This window comes from Morchella importuna, assembly GCF_003444635.1.
Source record: "Morchella importuna strain M04M26 chromosome Unknown Morimp01GS009, whole genome shotgun sequence".
Lineage (NCBI taxonomy): Eukaryota > Fungi > Ascomycota > Pezizomycetes > Pezizales > Morchellaceae > Morchella > Morchella importuna.
Window position 1 is genome coordinate 30,965 of NW_025763406.1, and position 23,177 is coordinate 54,141.

General features: G+C 46.6%; 5 protein-coding genes across 5 annotated transcripts; 2 read left to right on the top strand and 3 right to left on the bottom strand.

The window, feature by feature from the left end:
- Positions 1 to 373: 373 nt before the first annotated feature.
- On the bottom strand, positions 374 to 1,090 carry LAJ45_03808 (uncharacterized protein; the record flags this gene model as incomplete). Its single annotated transcript, XM_046113392.1, has 1 exon — positions 374 to 1,090. The coding sequence occupies one exon, from the start codon at positions 1,088 to 1,090 to the stop codon at positions 374 to 376; it is 717 nt and encodes a 238-aa protein (XP_045973121.1).
- Positions 1,091 to 2,122: 1,032 nt separating this feature from the next.
- LAJ45_03809 (uncharacterized protein) lies at positions 2,123 to 2,497 on the bottom strand (the record flags this gene model as incomplete). The annotated part of the gene is made up of 2 exons (XM_046113393.1): positions 2,123 to 2,320; positions 2,387 to 2,497. The coding sequence occupies 2 exons, from the start codon at positions 2,495 to 2,497 to the stop codon at positions 2,123 to 2,125; spliced, it is 309 nt and encodes a 102-aa protein (XP_045973122.1).
- A 5,720-nt stretch (positions 2,498 to 8,217) lies between these two features.
- LAJ45_03810 (uncharacterized protein) lies at positions 8,218 to 8,697 on the top strand (the record flags this gene model as incomplete). The annotated part of the gene is made up of 1 exon (XM_046113394.1): positions 8,218 to 8,697. The coding sequence occupies one exon, from the start codon at positions 8,218 to 8,220 to the stop codon at positions 8,695 to 8,697; it is 480 nt and encodes a 159-aa protein (XP_045973123.1).
- A 71-nt stretch (positions 8,698 to 8,768) lies between these two features.
- Positions 8,769 to 12,810, top strand: LAJ45_03811 (uncharacterized protein; the record flags this gene model as incomplete). The annotated part of the gene is made up of 6 exons (XM_046113395.1): positions 8,769 to 10,797; positions 11,532 to 11,629; positions 11,687 to 11,738; positions 12,042 to 12,069; positions 12,168 to 12,601; positions 12,665 to 12,810. 6 exons carry the CDS (start codon positions 8,769 to 8,771, stop codon positions 12,808 to 12,810), a joined length of 2,787 nt encoding a protein of 928 aa, XP_045973124.1.
- Positions 12,811 to 13,565: 755 nt separating this feature from the next.
- On the bottom strand, positions 13,566 to 22,608 carry LAJ45_03812 (uncharacterized protein; the record flags this gene model as incomplete). Its single annotated transcript, XM_046113396.1, has 10 exons — positions 13,566 to 13,791; positions 13,849 to 15,214; positions 15,264 to 19,270; positions 19,344 to 19,412; positions 19,463 to 20,246; positions 20,318 to 20,525; positions 20,685 to 20,721; positions 21,569 to 22,170; positions 22,217 to 22,438; positions 22,537 to 22,608. The coding sequence occupies 10 exons, from the start codon at positions 22,606 to 22,608 to the stop codon at positions 13,566 to 13,568; spliced, it is 7,593 nt and encodes a 2,530-aa protein (XP_045973125.1).
- Between the last annotated feature and the right edge of the window lie 569 nt (positions 22,609 to 23,177).

Sequence of the window (23,177 nt, forward strand, 5' to 3'; positions counted from 1 at the left end):
TACAACCTTCGGTTTTTAGTCATGTTCAATTACCTTAAGCTGTCACCATTGGTACATGTATTTATCACGTAACTACTTTCAGACCACTTAGGAGGCTCTTGAATAATAGTGAAAAGTATCATAATTAACAAATAAAATAGTTACAAGTATGTTGAGCTACTGATAAGCGTAGAGTACTGATTGAAGCGGTAGAAGGTGAAAAAGGAAAAGAAAGAAAGAAAAAAAGGCCGAAAAATGAAAATAAAATGAAAATAAAATGAACCCATAAGAACCGTAACCTCCTTTTGAACACCCTAAACAATACCATATACAAACAAAGGAAAAGAAAACGAGTATGTAGTATATTCACAAAGGAGAAAATTCCACCGACCCACTAGATATTTTTCCCAAACCTCCTTGCACGCTGGAAGAGTGACCCTTTAGATGCCCTCATATCCCTGTCCTGCTGGAAGAGGGGCCCTTTAGACGCCCTCATACTCCTGCCCTGCTGCCATCCACCGCTCTCCTGTGCTGGGTACCCGGACCCGTATTCCCTCGCTGCCTCAATCGCATCCTCCACCATCCCTAAGACTTCATTCTTCTGCTGCACCATGCTATCATCTGGCACACTCGGCCAGCTTTCCCTCTCAACGTGGAAGTAATGACGGGTCAGAGGGTCTTTCAGGCCGCCCACCGACACCAACAATCCATTCAGTCTCACCGAGAAGCCCTCTGGGTCCACCAATGCCTCAGACATCAACATTTGTAAGAACCCATTCCTGGTCAACACCGGCATAAAATAACCACCACCCTCTCGTTGACCCAACCGGTATTCCCAGCAGTGGTTGTCGTACATATGAGCAACCTGTGCATCGCTCCAGGCTATGCCCTTGCCATTCGCCTTTCCCTCATCGTATATTCGCTGGAAAATGTTGTGCTGGTCATAGAATTGTAGGAGATGCATAACCAAGGTGCATTTCTCGGGTTCAAAGTGATCGGTATTTCGTGGAAATACTGGCCATATGACTCTATCATCTGCATTGTCGATATCCTCGAAGATGGCGGCGGCAAGACGAACTAGCTTTGGGGCGGCGGCTCCCCCGTTGATCATATACTCGCGAGGCCCTCCATACACGGCTTGGGGGTTATAGGGAATTTGGATATTGTACGAATGTTGGGTATTATGCGAATAGTGAGGGTTGTATGAGGCTCGGCAGTCGCCGGAGTTGGCTGAATTGTACGAAAGCTGAGAGTCCACGGAAGACTGAGAGTTAAGAGAAGAGAAAGAGCTCACTCTGAGTATCCCGGGTCTAGGGGCTGGAGTGGCTTGTAGGTATGTGTGTGACTGTATTTGGCTATGATAGTGTACTTCATGCCATGGTCGATGGTAATCCGAGACTTTGTGCTGAGAATGACAAGCCCAGCAAAGATCATATCTATGATCGTCTGCATTACAGGCAGGGTCTAAACAATGCACTATGCATTCGGCATATTCGAGAGAGTTACCGCAAAAGTCGCAGTAAACGTATTGGTTTTGGTCTCCCATTGTTGTGTGATTTTAATCGATTGATATCCAAGTCTGCAGCTGGTGGTATGAAAGTGAAGCTCGTTCTGCGGGAAAGCTCTAGTCTTATGTATTGGAAGGTTAATGTGGAGTAGATTGATTGAATTTCTTGCGCTAGCCTGTAGTGAGTACATGTATTTACGGGGAGGGAGGGAGCTTGGTGTTATATAAATCTGCCAATGATCGATATCTAGCTAACCGATATCGCGATAACCTAGAAAAAGGCCGGGTTGCATAACTGCTTGACCTTGGATGAGCTTTTTATGGCACCAACTGTTATTGCAAGGCTGGAGCTTAATTGTCCACGTAGGTACACCCAATAATCTTGGTGGGTGGGGAGCGGGGGGGCTGTGTCCAGGCATACAGAAGATATCGTAGCTAGGCATAGGCAAGTACTGCGGTACGTGATAGCAGGTATTGTACGCATGCCAAGTGATATACCCGCAAAATTATCCAAGCCTGAAGACAGTTCCAAAGCTGAAGACGACGCGGCGTAAATAGACGCAGTTGTTGATTTCTGTGGCTCTCTGCATGTTTCACGTGAATCTGCCAGGGACGCGTGTGTATCGCGTTAAAATGTTAAATGTATCGAAACATATTATTACGTACAGCCCGCTTCATACTTGTCGGCTTCCCGTCCTCGGTTTCTACACCGCTCGCTCCTCCCTCTCCCGAAATCTCTTCCAACCTCCTCCGTAGTTCTTCATCTGCTTCGGCGAGACTTGATGCATTTTTTGGTGTTTTTGCCACCGTCGTAGCCTTTGCGGGCTTTGCGGGCTGTGCAATGCAAGACGTGTGTGTAAGCGTACAGAAAGTACTCACAGGTGCGATAGATCTACGTACGTTCAGCTCTATTGAAGACCCCTCCTCCTTCTCCGGTGAAGGATTCGGAGCGGCCTCCGTCCTCCTCTTCCCCGTTATTGCTGTTGTTGTTGTTGTCGTCGAAATTTTCATTAGAGTTGGGTAGTCCAAGGCATGCGCATGAGGACCGCGAGAATGAAAACCTGTCGATATTATCCGCGTATACGTATTCACCATACGAATACGCCTCGTGCTCAACCAGAAAAACGATACAGCTTCAAGCATGGTGTTGATGTTTCGTTTTGAAAACGATGGGGAAACAAGGCTAAAGTACAGACATGTAAGTTATCACTTTCCGCAATTATGAAATCCCTGTACAGTAACTACAGCGTCATTCGTTCACTCACTCAACTGATTGCCGTAGGGTTTATTGTTAACCTCGGCGGGCTAACCCTGAGAGACGGAGGGACTTGGCACTGGGTACTAGCACTGGGTACAGTAGGTACATGTGGCCTAGGTACTACAACTACACCTATCACAGAAACTTCACATGTAGCGACGTGAAATGTAACCTCCTACATCTTTAACAACTCTACCTATTCCTTAACCTTTATCTAGCGGACTTGTCTCCGTTCGTGCGTTCGTGCGGGATCCAACTGCAGCCTTATCCTGTGCCACAAACCCACAGCTCTCAGCCTGGTGTAGTGCGGCGTATGCCCGCCCTTGGCTCGACGTTTGGATTGAAAGTAAAAAAACACTTTCATCCCGGATTCCTGGCTTTACAACAACCTCTTATTCCACATCTGATTGATCAAGATCGTACCATGGACCTAGTTCGAACCACTTTGGAACGGAACGTTCTACCTTCCCACCCCTAGCAATTATATGTTACCATCGCTGCCGATGTCAATGTCAATCGCCGTTGTAACAAATCAGCTCGGAAACGACGACCTGGCACTCGAGTATGTTTACCAAGCTCCCTGCCATCGAGACGGGGGCGTGGGGGGCATTTTTGAATTCCTGGCTTTCCTGCGGCGTATTCTTTTCAAGAATTACCTTTGATATACAAGTTATGAGCCTTACAAGACCAGTTTTTCTCAAGCTCATCTTACACAAACTTTATGTAAGCCTTCGCAGGCTGATACATACTTGCCCAGGGATCAAACTACATACGTATGTTGTTGGCTCCTCCACCGCTCCACTCTTCTAAAGCAGGATAGATACCATCGCCTGCTAAGGCATGGCCGGTTCCCAGAGTGGAAAGCTACGAACTGCCCCATGGAAAACCTTTTTTCTCCTCTTTCAGTTCCACGAAAAAAGAAATAAGAGAAAAAACTGCCCCATTCGTCTATCGGACCTTTTTTTTTCGCAGCTGCTAACCCATACAGCCTTCAGTTAAAAATAGAATATCGTTAACTTCCAAAAAGAACCATACAGACGTCCTGATTCGAGAGGCTGAGATCGTCAGCCAGGGATCTTTATCAGATCTTTATGTCTTCCGGCTTTCAAGAGTCTCGGCGCCTGCCCCGTCACATTTCACGAGACTTTCCCCTTGTTCGGGCCCTGCTCCGCAACGATAGCTCTATATATCGTATTCGGTGTGGTTTGGCTGCCATTCCTCTGCGTTTTGTGGGTTGTTTACTTGATGCAAGGAGCAGGGGAACGATTTACCTACCGCGCATTAGTTGCCGCACACCAGTTACTGTGCCATCTTGTTTCTGAAACTCTGGGTATATGTAGTGGAGAGGCTGGTATTCCGCAACGGGCGTGGGACGTGCCAATTCTAAATCAGGCGCCGATATCTAGATATGCCTAATTCTTACTTGGTTTGATGTGGTGGAAACAACCCCCCACATAGCATCCTAATTCATATGTGTGGGGAGCAATAAGGCTGTCTAGCTTCTCCATGTCCGATAGTCATCTGATGGAGGATCGGCATCAAATAGAAGACATGCCCTCCAGACACGAGACCTATGAAAAATTTTCAACGGTCTCAGGCAGAAAAAAAATTGGTTTGCCAGAGCCGTTTAAATCAACGGTTAGTCTAGTTTAGCGTTCCAGTGATCTAATAGGGCAGCCTTGGTAAAGGTACCCGGAACTGCCGTTGAAGACGAGGCCGAGGGCAATTGAAGGCTGTGGTTGGGGGCTATGCCAATGCCCATATCAGCTGAAAATGTCGATGAATCAGGGGCAAACCGGTTTTTGCTCGTGCCTGTAGTCACTTCGAACCATATAGAGGTGATCCTAGCCAGGCCCACCGCCCCTTCACCACGTATTTCAGAGTTTATCACCGCGTATTTCGATACTTATTTGAAATTAAATACTGGTCGCTTGCCATATCCTACCAATCGCTCCAAGTATGCACAAAGCTTGAGGGCATCACCAGATGGACACGATCATGGATTATCACTCGTGATAATTAGGCGGTCTTCATGCGCAGATTTCAAAGAAAATGATACCCTCTTCAGACCATTAGTCTATTAGACTACTCCCTTTTGTTTCTTTTTCTTTTAACTTCATATCGAAACCCTTAGGTTAAGTTTCCACGTGCTAAACACTAACCCTGGTATCATTGGTCCATGATTTCTTTCCTGGCTCGGGTAAGCCAACTCAACACCCCCGTAAAAACTATAGTATGCCGAGTGTTAAGGTCTCTTCGAATGAATCTTTAAACACGGCTACTGCTTTCGATTGATCATCTGGCTCTTATGTAAAAAAAAAAACGGAACAATATGTAGTCATGTGTATCTACATCAGTTGATTTAATCGATTTCAGCCTTTGCGGCGCAGCACCACGTAGAGTTTGCCTTGCCTTGATTTCTTAACTTCTGGTTAGCCTAGGGTATAAGATCGTCTCATTATTATCATTCAACTAAATTCTAAGGTATCCGTAACTTAGATATCATATGTATATCGCAGGGATAGGGGCCTAAAGCTTCCCCTTTGAACTGGCCCCAACATGCATCCTAGCTAAACGTAAACCATGTGTGCCGCAACAGCCATTCGAGTGGGATGGATGGATCCGATAGATCGATCACAACCATGCCTTAAGCTATACCATACCCACCCTTACTCAACTGCCATTCTATTCTCAGATTCCATCAATAAAGCTTATCCATCGACCTTTCGTATTAGGCACACTGGGCTGTGGTTTCGGATTTGGCTCAAGTACAGGGTCAGGGTTAGGTAAGTTACTAAGAGGTGTGATTATAAACCGTTACCCATGAAGTCAGTACTACCTTCACTTCCTCCAAGGTGTCCATTATATATGCCAAGCATTCTCTACCACACTCGACGGCCAAGCCCCGGCGGTCAAAGTCCATAACCGGCTCTGTATAAGCCCGCCTATCAGCTTACTACCTTTTCCAAAAACTATTGGACCTCTCTACTAGCTTGTTTCTTGCCCTCCCTGAAAAGGATAGATAGTAAATCGGCCACCTTGGTACTCGAGCCCAAGCAAGGCTTGAGGAAAAGATCGATGCTTGTTCTATTCTCCTCTTATCGAGGGGACTTCTCTTGGTGGTGGTCCTGGCGTGTGTTGGGGGTCGGCCTCTTTTCGCTTGATGTGGAGAGAGAGGAGCTGTCTTGCGTTAAGTCACTGTTCCCGCTGCCCTCTCCTCTTCGAAAGAAGGAGGGGGCTTTTTTGCGTTGGGCTACGTAATTTCTCTTGTTTCTGCGGGTTCTATATGTATGCTGATAGGGGACCCTCCGCTTTGTGAATTCGAGCGGGAGATGCCTTGAATTTGGTACATAATAGAAACACTTTTTTCTACCCGCATTATATGCACTCTGTTCCTACCAGGCCATCTAAAGCTTCTAATAGATTTCAAACATCACTCATGCTCTGTTGGTGTATTCTCCTAGCTTGTCCCAACCCTTAGAAACTAAATTCAACAGTCAAATCATTGGTCATACCGAGTGATAATCCATGATTAAAACACAAGATTAATTAGTTAATGGAGTACATCTAGCCTTGCGGGTATATATGTATATCTACATGTATAGTGCTATATCTCTCTCTTTCATTCATCTTGAGTACATGAAGTAAAGCTTCTTAGGAATGAATGAAAGAAAAAAAGAAAAAAAGGACTAATGAATCAAAATGAGGTAGATACAATACAGGGGATCCGAGTTAACGTCTCTCTGATGTGCTACAGCAGGCGCTTCGATATTATCTTCCTTGTTCTTCTCTCTTTTTGTTTTGTGCCGATCATGAATACAGGATTAGGGTACTTCAATCGATCGCTATTCCGTGGCTCATCCGCGTTACGGGGAGCGAGAGGTTTGAGTATCCGCGTGCTTTCTCAACGAGTTTCCGCTCAGTGTAAGAGGAGCCGCTGTAAATGTAGCTATAGACATGTGTGCCAAAGGTGTCGTGGCGCTAATTGTTGTCATAGAATCATTAACTATTGTACTTTTGGTGAAACCTTCGGGCTGTCGAAAGATCTCTTATACCATATTGCATATAACGTCTACAGTTAATTCTAATTCATCATTATATGCCGTTTCGTCGGCTTATCATATAGAAACCTACAGATTAACACCCACTCGCTGCAAGTAGGTAAGATAAATGAGGGGCGGAAAAAGAGTTACGGGGTGTTATTACTCAGCTTTCTGAATCATAAAGGATCACTCAGTATTTGGTGCTACCCCGGTGGTCTGTTCCAACACATGAACTCATTTCCACCCTTTATCACGTCGACAGCTTATAATTATCTTGGCCGTTACAGTCGTAATTCGATATGCCGGAACTCAATATAGCGAAAGCTTGCTATAACGGTACGCTCGGGACCGGAATTTGGTACCGTTATAGAGAGATTACCCTTATATAGGAGGTGCTGGTGCTGAAAGCCAGGCAAAAAGGACCGAGAAGTGCTACCGTTATAGAGAGATTACCCTTATAGAAAGTACCGTTATAGCAAGCTTTCTCTGTACCCCGGATCCCATACTACCCCATATGAAATCCACCTCAATTTGACTATTAACTATAAAATCGATTTGCTATCCCGGGTTTCTCATAAGTATATGCTATCTCGTACGAAATGGACTGAATTTTCTTGGCAATCTGGCATATCGAGTTGCGAGCGCAAATATACTTTCTTATCTATCAATTTTCTCGACTTTGTTCACTTTCATCTCCTCGACTTCGAAAGCCTGCTGCCATAGCTACAGTACCGAGTCAAGGCTTGGTGGTTTAGTTCCTCGCGTATCATCCTTATTATACCAGGCGTTGTCGGGTCCAGAGCCTTGATTGATACTCCAGACGGATTCCTCGCGTTCAGGTAAATATGTGCCTATCCGATCACACGAAAAACCCATACGCAGGTACACACTTCGAGACCACCAAGCCATGATACCAAGATTTTAGGGTGTTTCAAGTTGTTTGCACGACGGATCAAGTAAATGTGGGGGGTGTCTTACAACAAGGTGGGGGGTGTTTCTGAATGGTTGTTATGCGGTTAGTGCTCGACCCGTCTGAAATTTTGAACAGCTCAGGCGCTGGAAGACAATTGCGAACCATGGGGCCCCAAACTAGCGGGGCCTCCAATTCGATCAATTGGGCTCGATAAGAACAACAATTGAGGCCAGATTGTATGGATAGTATATATCTGCTGGGAGTTTTGAGCATGATTCTCCGCTGATACGAGCTCTTAAGTAATGAGGACCCACTCTGTGAATTGGCAGGGATATCGTGTCCGAGAGGTGCGAGACAGCCACCACCACCTCAAGAAAATGCGTCTGTGCCCTTTTCTTCATCCCACTGTTATCTCTCTTTCGCAGTCAGCGTTCTCTAATCGTCCTAATTCTTTGAATTCCGTTAACCACCGCATCCACCCGCTTCTGGGTCTAATTGACAGAGTGCCCGACATGATATGATGGGCTCTACTCCAAGAGCTTTACCCACTGGCGGGTGTAACTTTCGTGATCTCGCCCAGGCCGGTATCGCCCTCACTTGCGGCTGTCAAAATTTTGGCGCAGAAAACGAAAAAGGGGAAGAAAAATCACAGCATCAGCGGGAGGAGGAGGGGGAGGAGGGGGAGGAAGAATTAATCAATCCCATAACGAGGGGTTCGGTGGGAAAGAAATCAGTAGGATCGGTCGCTTCGGCGAGGAGAAGAAGAAGGAGGGTGACAGTTTTCGAGAATTTTCCTCTTTTGCTGATGATGACAGCGACTCTGACAAGTCTGAGGAGGATTGTCGATGTGGTCATCACGCCTGTTACCACTCCTTTGAAAGAATTGCCCCGCTCCCTACCCTTCCTGCCCATCCTCAATCTACTGGACGGCGTTATTCTCTTCAGATATCCGACACCCAAGCCTCTCTGCGACTCGACAATTCTGCATCAAATGTAGCTCCCAGCGGATTCTCGACAACCGAACCAAGTCAATCGGCTCTAGCTACTCGGCCTTTCAAACAGAATCATATGTACCAGCCTTCCCAGGTGGGAACAGATTTGCCTGCTTCAAAATCTAACTTACAGGTCACTACTACTGGGAAAGGTGATGGATTAAGGAGAGGTGATGGATTGGGTGATATTCTACAAAGATTCCAGTCAATCCTAGAAAACCTGGTGTCACGAATAGAGAAGCAAGCTCCGGGAAATGCTGCAGGGATTGCTGAGATCAATTCGAAATTGACAAAGCTGATTAAGCTCAATGAGAAGCTAGAAAACTCATCAAGGTCTCATACTGAACGTCTAGAAACAGTGGAAACATACGTTGCCGTTCTGGAAGAAGTCCGCGAAAAAATTGATTTGATGGAAGATCGTACAAATGAAGTGGACGAAAAGATTTTCAGCTTTGAAAATCGACTAGATGATCGTTTCGTCACGATCGAGTCCCGTCTTCAAAAGAGCCGGGAGAAGAGAAAGCTTCGAGAGAGGGGGTTTGATGAGGATGGATCAATTCGGGTTCCAAAGCGACGCAAAGGGGGACGAGGAAATGAACATGAAGCGCTGCCTGAAAAAACCAGTCAATTAGACATTAGACCCGCAGTCACAGCAAGCTTTAACACGAATACCAGCGCATCGAGCAGCCTTTGCACAGATACTTCGGCAGACAGAGATTCACGCAAAATAACTTCTTCACTCTTGGAACGCCTAGAGTCACGTCTAATCAGAATGGAGCAGAATGCGGGCCCCTCTCCTCAATCGCCCTGGGAGATAGAGGTTGTAATGCTTCCGCCAGCGCCACTGAAGGGAATCTGGAACGACGGGACTGAATTTGGTGGGTATGAAAGTAGTAACCCACAGTCGGTCAGTACGTTCTCTGGGGCCTGCTCTCGAAGGAAGTCCAACGATTTTAGTGACGGGCCTGTCCCTCGGAGTTTTAGCGTAAACTCTCGCCTATACCGCAGGTTAGGAACTAGAGGTTTTGTCAAGCATATTAATGTTTTGGGACCCACAGCTCAAGACGTAGCAGCTGCGGTGGATTCAAGCTTTGGAAAGGTGATCAATTGGTGCCATTCTTTCTACACTCCCGATGAGAGCGTATCCCCCCGTCTCCCTTCACAATATCAGAGGGTGAGTCTCGGATGGCAGCCACTCAGAAAGGTCCACAAACAAACCAACCTGGAATTCCTGAAGCCAGGTGAGATGATGGAAATTATGTGGACAGTCGACTTCCTCAAGGGAAGTTGTATCATGAAAGGCCGCAGAGCGGTGCTCTACATCACATCATTACTTCCTACACGCCCTTCGTCGGTTTCATCTATCTCATGGAACGACATAAAAACCCTCCCGGAGTATATAGCTGTCTCAGAGCTCGATAAGGATACAAAACCACCGACCAGCCTACAACCCGATCTCGAGGATGCCGAAGATCCTTGGGCGTGGAAAGAAACGCTCGATGACACTTCTGAAGAGCAAGCAGCTTCACCATCCGTAAGATCCGTAAGGTCCGCAGCCTCATGGAGCTCATTCGGGCCATTCCAATTGGAAGATGAAGCACGCGCCCAACATGCAGTGGACGATGAAGAGGAGAAGGAGGAGGAGGAGCCAAAATTGAAAACACCTTCTCCAGCGAACTTGGTTGATTCTGGGTTGAACGATTGTGATTCGTTGGGACCACCGTCACCGCCGGTATCGTTCTCGAATAAAAAAGGCAAGAATTCATCACCGCGCCAAGAAAGTGGTAGTCGAGCCCGAGAAGAAAAGACGACGAGGAGACTCTTGCGACGACAAAAGAAGTGGAAGCAGTCGCAAGACTCTCTGATGGAAGAGGTCGCAGCTGGCATAGAAGGCCTAACACCAACATTAACAAGAACAACAAGAAGTAGCATACGCCAATCGAGTTCAATAACCACAAGTGGAAAAAGCAGTAGTGCGCGAGATTCCTGGTTATCTTCACTTTCATTTTCAGCCGTACAGGCGAACCCGAGAACCTTGGGATGGGTGAACGATAACACAATTCCAGAGGATCTGGAAGAAGAAGAGGAAAATGTGAGCGGGGATGGTACGGTGGAGGATCCTATAGATATAAACTAAGAGGAGGCATTAGTAATGGGTAAACGACACGTCGGCCTTTAAGGTCTAAGGGATGATTTCATTTTCTATGTACTTTGTTCATACGTCAAGCGTGGTTTCTTTCTTTCTCTTTTCTTTTCTATCTTGTTCTTTTTTCTTGGGAGGAGGGGTATACTTGCATTACTATTTTGAGCGGAGCTCTTGTGCATCATATTATGAGGATCTTCTTTTCTCTTTGCATTTGGGGGGGGGGGGGGCGGGGGGGGTTTACCGTTCGACGCTTACTACATGTATCTTCATAGTTATCATTTCTTGGGGAGGAGTATTTTGATTTGGGAGTGTGGGGTGTAACTGCAACGAATGCGTGGCCGTGTAGTTTTAGTATATAGTGCTGGGATTTGGGGGTTCAAATAAGTATATGACATTGTAGAATCTGTTATTTAGAGTAGAGTCTGTTCTGTACATGTAGAGTAGTCAACCAACCCTTGCTGTGGTTGAGCTGCTGTGTGATGTGTGTGTGATTTTGTGTGATGTTTGACACATTCGTTTCTGGCAACGCGTGACGTCACCCCATCACTGGCTCGGCTTTCGGATAAAACGGCGAACGTGTAAAGTGGGACGCGGAGGGCACGTGACCTGCGTCCCCTGGAGCTAACCTCAATTGTCATTTGTCAATCCCACGACCACCGTCTCTGTCTGTCTGTCTGTCTGTCTGTCTGTCAGCCTTGTCCGAGAACATCAAATTCGTCTCTCCTGGATCATTCTTCAAACAAACACCCTCCCTCATCACGACCCTCTCAACCTCTGTCTGTACACATACGGTCAGTATAATCAGCTATGGGAAGCCAATTGATGGGAGTATTAACGTCCTTTGATAGCACCATTGGCTCTTGCTTCGATATTCCGATACCTCAGCCCATGTCAACAAACGTCTGATCACACCAGATATCTGCTGAATCCCCATAAGGACATCCACCGCCACCACCTCCTCCAGATACCTTCTATCTTCCCTAATACATCTCTAAATCCACCTCCCTTTGGACTCCTTTTACTGCTCTCCTTCCTCAGCTCCCAATCTCCACGTGACTGGGCCCGTAAACAACTTACCCTGAAACACTCATTACTGAGAAAACTTTCAAGGGTCTCCTAACAAACAATCCCGGCTTGCTGCGCTGTCAATTTTTCAAACCTTCTGAACTTGAAGCAACACTAGCTTCGTATCAGAATAGCCAGTACTTAAGCAGCCATTCGCTTTTATCTGGTATGATTTTTTTTTCCCCTCTCCAACCACACACCGCATACCCGATCCTCAAACGAAACAAAAAAGAAACCAACATTAACAACCATGTGTGGTCTCAGCTATAACCCCGACGACCCGCCCATCATGCCCGCACGCCGCACCGCCCACGTCCTCCAATCCCTCGCCCCCAACCAGCAAAAGAAAGCCACCAGGACCACCGCCGCCGCCGCCGCCGCCCAAAACCCCACCCCCGCCTGCTCCTGCGGCACCGAACTCGCCGAGCTCCGCCAGGAGGTCTCAGAGCTCACTCGCGCGCTCAACGAGATGAAAGAGGTCATGTACGCGCGCCTGCTGTTCCCGCACATGTCGCTCGCCGAGGCGCAAACGGACGCAACAGAGGTCACGTGGGAGCACGTCCGGCCGCCGAAGCGACAGCGCTCCGACAGCGCCCTGTATCTGCCCGACATCCCCGACGGGTTCTCCGACAGCACGGCGCACAGCCTGGTGTTTAAGCAGCGGACGAGGAACGCGGAGAAGGAGTGTGAGCGCGCATGTAAGAAATTAAAAATCAACCCCGTGACTGGGGAACCGCTGGAAAACTTATCAAAGACGGCAGCCGTGGTAGTGAAAGAGACGCATGAGCAGGCGATGCGCGTGACGAGGCGTATGGCGGTTGTGATTGAGCCCCCCACACGGTCAAGGGTGGAGAAGAGCAAGAGGGGCAGGTCGTCGACTTTGAGGGTCGGGAGAGGGAGGAAGTAAATCGGGTTTCTTTTTTATATTTGGGTTATTAGTTCTTGGGTATTCCTTTTGTCACACGGCCGGTGGAGTTTATCTATTATTTGTTTCTGGCTGGGCGCGTGTGCTTTGTGTAAAGTTTTTAAGTATTTGTATGATTAACCTAAAAGGAAAAGAAAAAAAACGACTCGCAATTGAAGTCTCTATTTACTCTATTCTAGCTATATATATATATATCGAATCAATCATGAACTCCCAATCCCGATGCTCATCACACTAACAATAACCGTGCCAATCGTATGTACTCTACAAAGTCCCGGCCTGCACTAGCGTCCCTCTCTACGTCCAATGCTATTCATGCACGGTCCAACACTCGAGCATCCTATAAATACAAATATACCAAATTAAAGACATGATTGGAGAAACCCTTTCTGGTTTCACTTGTTTTCAGTGTTTGGGGGTATCCTTAGAAATATTTCCAAGTCAGCCAAACCAACCAAGTGGTTGGACGTTCTAAGTTGTACTTCATTGGTCTTTAATATGAAATAAGCTTACAAAAATGGATATAGAAAAAGGCACAAAAATTATCGAAGTAAAAACGTATCGATACCGGAGATAGGACTCGTATATCGGTTCGAACCAAAGAACCTTTCCCAAAACACTTCTACAGCCCATTCCAAGAAAATTATAAACTCCTAAAAGAAAAATGAAGGTATCCCAATGAATCCATCTTTATGAAACAATCGTGCTGAAGGAATCATGACGACAAAAGAAAAATTCTAAACTCTATACTGTGGATAATCCTTGAACTTGAGGCCGGAACGCTGTTCAAATATGGTGATGTCAATGGTGTTTTCTGTCAAGAAGCGCCAGACATGCACCTTCTTCTGTTGGCCATATCTACGAACACGGCCAATGGCTTGAGTTTCGCAAGAACGGTACTCGTAGTCGCTTGTCGTTAAGAGTGGAGAAAGGAAGATGGCGTGATTCGCATTGGTCAGATTTCTGTAAATGAATCGTTAGTGTCATAGGGTAAAAACTATCAAGAAGGAGATCACTCACGCTCCAGAAGCACTCTCATCCATTACGTTCAACAACAGCACTTTGAGACTGTCCTTATCGCCGGCCTCCTGGAAACGCTGCAAAGCCTTACTTTGTGCTGCCGCTGTGCCCTTGAGTTGCAGGAAGTCGATCTTATACTCCGACAAGACCTCCGCAACTTTCTCCATGAGGTCTGGGAACTGTACAAAGAGTAGAACCTTGTCTTTCTTCGGAATGGTTTCTTTGATAAGCTCCATAACCTTCTCCAATTTCATCCCATAGTGCTTTCCAAGGCCTTCTTTAGGGTCTTCAACCCCCAAGCTGTCTCCCTTAACAACGTTGAGAACACGTGCTGGGGCATCACAGCCCGCAGTAAGGCATTCTTGTCTGTGTGCCGCGGCCTCGAGGCAGGTGTAGCAACCCTGGTGCCCACAGCTTGAAAGAACAGCGATTTCAGAAACAGGCAGGCCGGATCTACCACAGCCGGGACATGAAACATTGGATATAGAATTACGCTTCGCAAACTCCGCTAGCCCGAATTGCTGTAGATCGCGGACAATTTTAAAATAGCGCAAGGATCTGTGGCGCCCGACAAGCTCTTTCCTTACGAGAGCGCGGAGTTGACTGGTTCGGTCACGGAGCTGTTGAATCTTGTCCTCCATTGAAGTTGGCCATGGAATAACATCGTCATCCTCTTTCTTACCCTTGGCGGTTTTCTTGGATTTTGATAGATAATTCACTTTAGGGACGTTCCCGATGTCAGTAAAAGGAGCAGGGCCTTTCCCGTTCCCATAAGCCTGATCAATCAACGCAAGTATATCTTCCCCAGCTTCTGCGTCACCGATACCAGCAGTACGGGTAGTAGTCAACCAAGTGTTGAAATGATCCTCCCCAGGAAAAGAGGACTTGGGGATTTCTTTATGCCGCTTCAGACAATCCACCAAGCGTTGAAGGACCTCTTCGCGACAGCTGGTAAGTTGACGCTTGCGATCTTTCACAATAACTTGACACGCCTGGACAGCGTTCTCTTCGTCCTCTTTCGTAAAATCGAGAACAAAGTGAGAACAGCGCTTAAGCAATGCTTCTTCAGCGGATGCACTGTCTCCTAACGACTCCTGCAACCTCTTGTCCCTGTCGTTATCGAGCTTGATCTTCGACCTTCTGATATTCATATCTAAAGCCTGCAGATGGTGCTCAAGTTCAAGATAAATGGCGCGCTCAGCAGCTGGGAGGGACACAGGGACTGCATGCTCTTCAAAGGGAATTTCGTCGATCTCTGCGATGTTTTGACGGACAAACTGGTTCAAGAAAGCTTGGGCAACCTCTTGTCTCCTTTGGTGCCAATTCGGAGACCTGAGCTCGCGGAAAGCAGTGAAAGCCTCAACATCTAGACTCGGGTTAGTTATGACCTCCTTCCGGCTAATCTTTCAACTTACCTGTGCGGTCTTTCTTGATCTTTTTCCTATTATCAATCTTGCCAACCATATCATCATCAATACCGAGATGAACACCCAAAAATACCGAGATAGTCTTGACATCTGCAAAGTCATCTAATGGTGGAGTACCGGACAGAATCCAGCGGAACTTTGATTTTAAACATGTGATAGAAGAATGGATCCGGCCTCCTAGATACGTGTACTCGTCAATCACCAGCCTGTTGAAGTGGAACATTGCAAGTGGTGGCGCCATCATTTGTTTCCAATCTCGTTTTACCAGTGATGACTTGAGTTTCCACGGATCACCTTCCGTATGCGCTACGGAAACTTTGCTTTTCTTCGTACGACCAGATACACTGGAAGAACTATCGTTGGAATCAGAATCTTGGTCAGTTTCAGGTCTCTTGCGTTTAGCGCCTGCTTTCCCCTTCTCCTTTGCTTCGACATATGCTTTGCCAATGAGGCGTTTGGTCTGTACGAATACCTCTCCGACGTCTTCGCTTTTCAATTTTTTGGACTGTTCTTCCATCCTGCCCAGAACAAAATCGGCGCCGCCATTGCGAAGGTTCTCAACCTGCTCTTTCAGATCTATGAGAGCTTGATCCTGCCAGGCATTAAATCGCCTGCCATCTGACCCAGGTGGGGTGTTCGATGCTGAAAACGTAGCCAAACTAGAGAGATATGCATCACTTTTAAACAAGGTTGACGAGACAACAATGATGTCGGCGTTCATTATTTGCTGGATAGAGGTCTTGTTCAAATCGGTATGCGACTTAAGCTTGATGATTTTATACCTGTTTCCAGTGAATTTTGCGATTTCAGATGGCCATTGGTTGGTGAGGTGAGGGGGCACGACAATCAAGGTGGCCTTCACGGGGATCATTCCAGGAGTCTTTGAAGGAAGTGTAATGTCGGTGTGAGAACAATCAATCAATCCAAGAGTGATCGCGGTTTTGCCGTATCCGACCTGATCCGCGAGAACGCCCCCAAGAACCTGAACAGGCCTTTCCGCTCTGCCTTCAGCTTTCCAATTAAGATGCGGAAGAAGAGCTTCGGAGACCTCCTCTTCGATAAATGGGGGAGCTTCATCTTTCTCCTGTTTCATCATCCATGTAAGCGACCTGAGCTGTTCTGGTCGCAGCTTGGTAATGAAATTAGGCGGTTGGGTGAACTGAGCATCTCGTTTGTTGCTGGTAAGCTCGAAGGGCGGGAGAACGAGTTTGCTAACCGGGATGTAGTCTGTCGTAAGACGCCAGCTAAGCATTGGAATGGCGTTCTCTGCATATGGAAGCCTGGAAAGTGCTCGGTGGACCAGTGTGGGTATGTTGAGACCAATCCTTAAGAGGCCTATTTTGTCCCCGTTGCTAGAGCGTTCTAATTTCAACTGTGTGACGAATGGGGAGGGCCTGTTCTTCAGTGCTCGCTCATAAGGCGCAGCTTGTTCCGAATCCTCGCGAGGAACATATTTGTTGCCTTTGCGGACCCATTTCAGACTTGGCGCTGTTGGCGCACACCTTTCACAGTTCGAATAATCACTAGGGAGATTGAGATTATTCCATTTTGAAAGCTGTTCCATAGAACGGATACGCTCTGTGAGCCAAGCCAAAGACTCGAATGTATTCCTTTCGTGGATTCTGTCAACCTCAGTCCAGGCACCTTCCGTCCAAATTTCCTCGGCTTGATTCTTCAAGGGAACTCGACAAGTCAAGACCGCATTCGCAGTCTTACAGTCATCATTCGAAACACTAACTGACAACCCTTGAGGACCGGGTATAGAAAAAACGCCCTCGTTGACCATGTCTTTTTTACCCACGGGAGTTGCGAGTGTGACTTCATCAGTGGAAACCCACTGTCCATCTGCAAAACATTCAAATGTTCGAGGGCCGTTAGCTGAAGAGGGCCGGAATTTTGTTTCCATCCTTGCTATAAGTGGCCTTTTTTCGCCGTATGCATACCGTCTAGTCGTGGTTGAGAATACGAAGGGATCACTTTTAGCTTCGCTGGTCTTTGTCGGGTCTAAAAAGAAGTAGATGGGTAAAGCGCCGTCTTGATCCACTTTTTTGTGCAAAGATCCATTTGCAGTGCCGCATGTAGGCAAAAGCTTGTAAGTACCGTTGATGTTCTGATCCAAGCAGTGCTTCATATCATCAGGAACCGAGACCTGGATGTGATCCCATACTTTTTTGTCCGCAAATTTAGGGTCCTGTAAACCGATCGAAGCCTCCCAGCTTTCTACTAATGATCCTTTGCCTTCGATTTCAAGTTTGAATTCGTATCTAGCTGGGAGACATATCTCCCACTGACCTTCCATAGGATCACTTGCACCAGCGAGTCTCATTCTGGCAAGTGGCATCTCGCACATTTTACGTCTAAAACTTAGAGCCCCGTCCGTCGCTGGACACTTGGCAAAAAGCCTCCACTCCGGTTGTAGAGGGTCAAGCAATAATTCGATTCGGGCTTCTGGGGCATCGTAGTTTGCACTCCAGATCTCTTGGCGCTTAAGGCTCATAAATCTGAACTCAGACTTAACGGCATAAGTCAAGCAGTCTTGAAAGGTTTTCCAGTCGCTATTTTTGATGTTTGCTGCAATGTCAGGGTTTCTATTCTTCAGATCATCAAGAAGATTGCTAGATATGCCGTCTACTAAAAGGCGCATAGGTAAAACACTCTTAACTTTGTGTTCAAACTGCAAAGGGGTAATGCGGTTATCCGTGTATTTGAAAGGGATGTAGTGATGTTCAGGGCGGCCACCGCACTTCTCGCAAGAAGTGTGTCCACACTCCTTACAAACCGAGATCTTATTACCGGTAATGTCTGATCTACCCTCGCATACACAGAGCCTGGCACTCCTTTGTGCTTCCTTGAGAAGTGTTTTAATCTGGAGTTGTTGGGATGTAGACAAGTCCAACGGCCTCTCAAGCAACTTGCTAACACCACTGATTCTTGTAGATATATCAACCTCCTCGACATCAATTTCCATGTCGTCGTTATCTGCTGGTTTGAGATGATCTTGAGATAAGATCAAAGCTGCGAGAATAGCGGTTCCAACGACAGTTGACGACATTGCATTTCCTGCAAGGTTCTGTAGTTCTTGGGACGTCTCTCTCGTTAGAAGTAATTCATTGATAGGAAGTCCTTGCATGGCAAGAGACTCGAGGCCAATCATTGGGCCACCGCGGAATGTCAAAAAAGGAATCATATGTGGAGTGAGACATGGGCAAATCCCATTCGCTTTACCAAAAGTATTGCGATCCACGTTCTGAGACAAATTCCAAAATTGTTCCTTGTAATTGGCATCGACGCCAGCTTTTGCTTGAGTTAACAGATTGATATCCATTAAATCCAGCACTCGGTCAACCTGCGAGTGACCCCAGTCTTGCCAAGCAAAATCAAACATTTTAGAGATTCCCCCCTCTTCCCATTGTGTCATCGGTCTTTTCAGCCCCAGTTTCTGGACAATCCTTTCCTTTTGATGCTTTCCCTCACATTTTTCCCACTCGACCGATCGGGCAGGTCTATTGTTTCCGTCTCTCTTGGTAGCCAGATCCATTCGAACTTGATGAATTCTTGGGTCGTCGGATTGCAAGAGGAATGCTTCTAGTGTACACGATGCTGGCCGGCGCAACTTTCTCATAGCATCAATCCATTGATTTGGAATTGAGCTTCCTTTTTGATCGATGGCAAACAGATATCCTCTGCAGCGGGTTTGCGGAATGTAATAGTTTTTCGTATCGAAACTTGTCAGAAACTCGGCCGAATATCCGGCTTCTAAGTATTCAGCCCGCATTTCTGTCCAGGCCGCCCCAGCCACATTTTCGTGGATGATGATGGTCGGCCGATGACGATTTACCCACCTCATCATGCCATGAAACGTATCAGATGATTCACCTACATCGTCGAGCGTCTTTTTCTTGTTGTTGAGATTTGAAAAATCTACGCAAGATGTACCAGCAACCAAAAGGTCAACATTCCCAGGGACAGCAACTTTAGCACCATAAGCCGTAGTGCTATCTAATATATTAGAATCAAGCACCCAGAAAAAATATGCGCCATATATGAGAAAGAAATAAATAAACTCACGCAAAATCTTGGCCCAGTTCTCTGATATCTCTAAACAAGATCGGTGGCTTGAAGTTTCGCTCAATATAACTTGAAAAAAAATCAGCACATGTAACGCGGGGGCATAGATGCTAACTTACGCTTGTTTGTATGGCTCAATTTCACAGCTGAAGACATGCTGTATTTCGAGCTTGCCCAATCCCATTTTCTGGAAACTTCTTCCAAACAAGCCTAAAGCAAGCAAAGGACTTTCGGTTCCTGAACACATAGTTGCAACCCTAAGCCTCCTCCCACCTCTATCACCAAATAAACCCGTCACCGCTGGAATCCGAGAAACGATATCATCGAAGATTAATTGAAGATCGGAGATGGGTGGAAGGTCCCCTTCTCGGGGTTTAATCGTCAAACCACATTTTTTGGGTAACGAGTGGTGCTTATCGGCAGCGCCCGAGCTTTTTTTTGCAGCAACTTTAGCAGTTTTACTAGAGGATCCCTTCGCAAAGATAGGTTCAAGCTCAGATGATTCCTCTTCCTTTGGGTCAATTTCATCGTCAGTAGGAACCGCCGACTCAGCTACAGATGCCTCGCCATCGGAGGGCGCTTCTGAGGGCGGAGCAAAATCGGACTCGTCATCTTTATCGCTGTCCAAATCGATAACCATTTTTGAGCTATTGTTGAGGGATCGAGCTCTACCTCTAGGTTTGCTGACTGGTGGAGGGGCAGGCGGCTTTTGTGGCGATCTAACAACGAAAGTATTGAGTGTGGATGTTTTTTGTGAAGACTTGGATGTGCTTTTTCCCTTTGAAGGTACCACTACTAAATTCGAGCTGGGAGAACTGCTAAAATAATTTCTCATGGACAATTGCCTGGAAGCAGTTGTCGGAGGATTTTTAGAGAATTTTGGACCAGAAGGACGAACAGGAACTAGGTTTATTTGTTTAGTTTGCTCAGACTCCGATACACGGGAAGAAAAATGAAGGAAATTTTCAACATACTCTCTACAGCAGTCATGAACATCTTGCCTGCAGTTTTCTTCTTTGGAGAATCCTCGGCTGCATCAGCACCCTGTCCGGAATTACCCTCGCCATCAGAGTCATCAGAAGATTCTTCTACAACTGCGCGACGCCGCCTGGGAAACGTTGCCATCGACGGAAGTGCGCAGTAATTGCGCTGTAGATGATTTTGATATGCGTTTTTCTTTTCCTTTGCAATTAATATAGACCGCCAGGTTAGTAAATTGATAAAGGGATTGTCGCAAAATATGAGAAAAAGTCGCGGTAAGGACGTTACGGAAGATGAAAACACAATGACGGGAAGTCTAGGTTATCTCGGGGGAGGGGGTATGGGGGGGGATGTACATACGGGAAACTGAACTCTTCTAGTAGTCTCCAAAGAGAAGCTAGATAGAACGTAAAGGCTTTTTTTTTTCCTTTGATAGATTGATTGAAAAAGATGTAGGAGGCGGTGTTGTAGGATGGGATGGGGTAGATGAAGACAAGAAGTGCTGGCGAGGAAAACGCGCTTTTGCAAATTGCACTGCCGCGACACCACCGCGTACTGTACCTACACGGATGGGGTCTTAGCGCGGTCGGGATCCGCCACGAGGGATCACGCCAACACAGGTACCGGCCCATCCCGCCTAGCCGCAAGTAAGTACGTCAGCGGCGACTTCTAGGGATTTATAATTATAAAGTTCTTCCTTCTGTTTCTAAGAAGCCTTTGGTGTTTGATGGGTACAGTCTTTTACCGTCTCTTGACGAATACTGCCACTTGACGAACAGGGACCCCAAGCAACAGCCAAACTACGAGATCTCCGGTCTATTGGCCCAAAGTCCCCTGTTCGTCAACTGGCAGTATTCGTCAAGAGACGGTAAAAGACTGTAGTTGCCATCCCTCCCCGAATCATATATACCTCACTCCACTGCGCTGCTCTACCAGTACTTGTGAATCCGCTATCAGATTTATACAGGCGACAGGTCAGAAGGCGCATATTTACATTGTTGAAATTCCTTGATCTGGTTACTTGTCTTGAAAATGCCCTCCTAATCTTCCCTCATCGCACTGTAAAAGGCAATTTTGACGTCTGTGTAGCCGTCCGCTAAGACGAATTACTGCGGTATGTACATACATGTACATACATAGATGAGATTACAATGTCAATATCAAAGTTCTAGTCCCTTCTACATACATGGGTTTCCACCTTCTACATCATTACAAACGCGACAGCCACTGCTAACAAAGCTTACATGACACCGACCGGAACATATCTTCTAGAAGATTTCCCTTCAAATATTGCCGGGTGCTGGGATGATAAGGTTCGAGATCCTGCATCACCACCCACGCCCTCGGTAGCAACACGTTGACTAGTCCCTACATCAAGACCAGTTCGCGAGTAGAGTTTCGATGTTCCCAGAACAGCTTGCGGTTGAATCTGTAGACTATCCCCGACCTCCACGGTCCTTAAATCCATAACTGATCTTGCCACTAGCTTTGGCTCAGATGTGATCAGTGGTAACGGGCCATCAAACATGACAGGACCAGGATGAGCGGTTACAACAATCCCAGTCCCAGTCTGTTCGGAATTGGAGGAGTCCCCCGGCCCCGGAGGCAGAGAATTGTCAGGAATTATTGAGTCGGGGATCTCTGTATTCACGATTTCAGCGGCACTCTCATTACCAATTGCGGGCCCGGTAGAGGACTTCGGGAGCGGAGGGTCGCTGGAAACTATTGCTGAGGACAATACTGGTGGTAGAGGTTCACTTGGAATAACTGGGCCGAGGTTATTATATGCCACGATCTCGGCAGGAGCGAGTGTTTTATATGCATCTTCAAGCGTGCCTGGGTCATGCTATCATGTCATTAATAAAAGCATATTCCAGGAATGTTACACATACCAATAGGGAATCATCAGTCACACCGATGTTATCAGGCGGGGTCCTTTTATTAGTGTCAAGCCTATAACTTACACCGCTGGGGGTCGAGCTTTGGGTAGCAATGGCTCCCTCTTCGGCATGAGAAATCGTGTTGTATGAGATGGATGAACCGCTAGAGAGTGGGTGTGTTTCTCTGATTATTAAGTGTTGAGAAGTCTCGACCGCCGTGTTCACTGCCGGAGGCTGAATATATATGATCAGTGACAAACCCAACAGCGGAACTGCAAAGAGATTTTGAAGGCATAATGTTAAGGTAGCAAGAACTCAATTGATCAACGTACCAAAGGTCCTGCAATAGCAAGTGCCGCAAAGATCAAAGCACTACCAGCTGCGGTAACGGCGCATGATTTCATTTCTTTCCTGAGTCGGTGTATATTTATGGAAGAATTTGTGATAATGGGTACTATTAATTGTTGTTCTTTCGTTTTATTCTTCGTTTCAGCGGAATTATAGGTGGCCTCAACAGCTCTTATAGTTTTTAGCGTCGAACCGAAACTACATCATTATATCATAACCAGCGGGTGACTAAATTAGTCGTAACTCCGAGGAACCGGCACTCGATCTTTAATCATCCGGAATTCCCAAATCTACACACTTTAGGTTGCCAATTTTACAAATACGGTCGGCCAACTGCTTTCTTTCGGTTGGTTTTGCATTAAAAACTCTGGATTTGAAGTTCAAGATAAATTTAAGGCTCTGTTCGGACGGACGTCAATACCATGGTATTCACCCCGAGTAGGAAGGTGTGTAAGTCAATGTAGTATTTTAGTGTTCGGATGGCCCAAATTATTAGTTTTGATACCATGGATACGCCACAAAATACCATGGTTTTAACAAATACCTCTGGAGGTATTTATTTCCCGTATCTTTATGCCTCTACCCAACAATATCTCAACTCCGTCCGAACGCTTCCCCCTTTGGC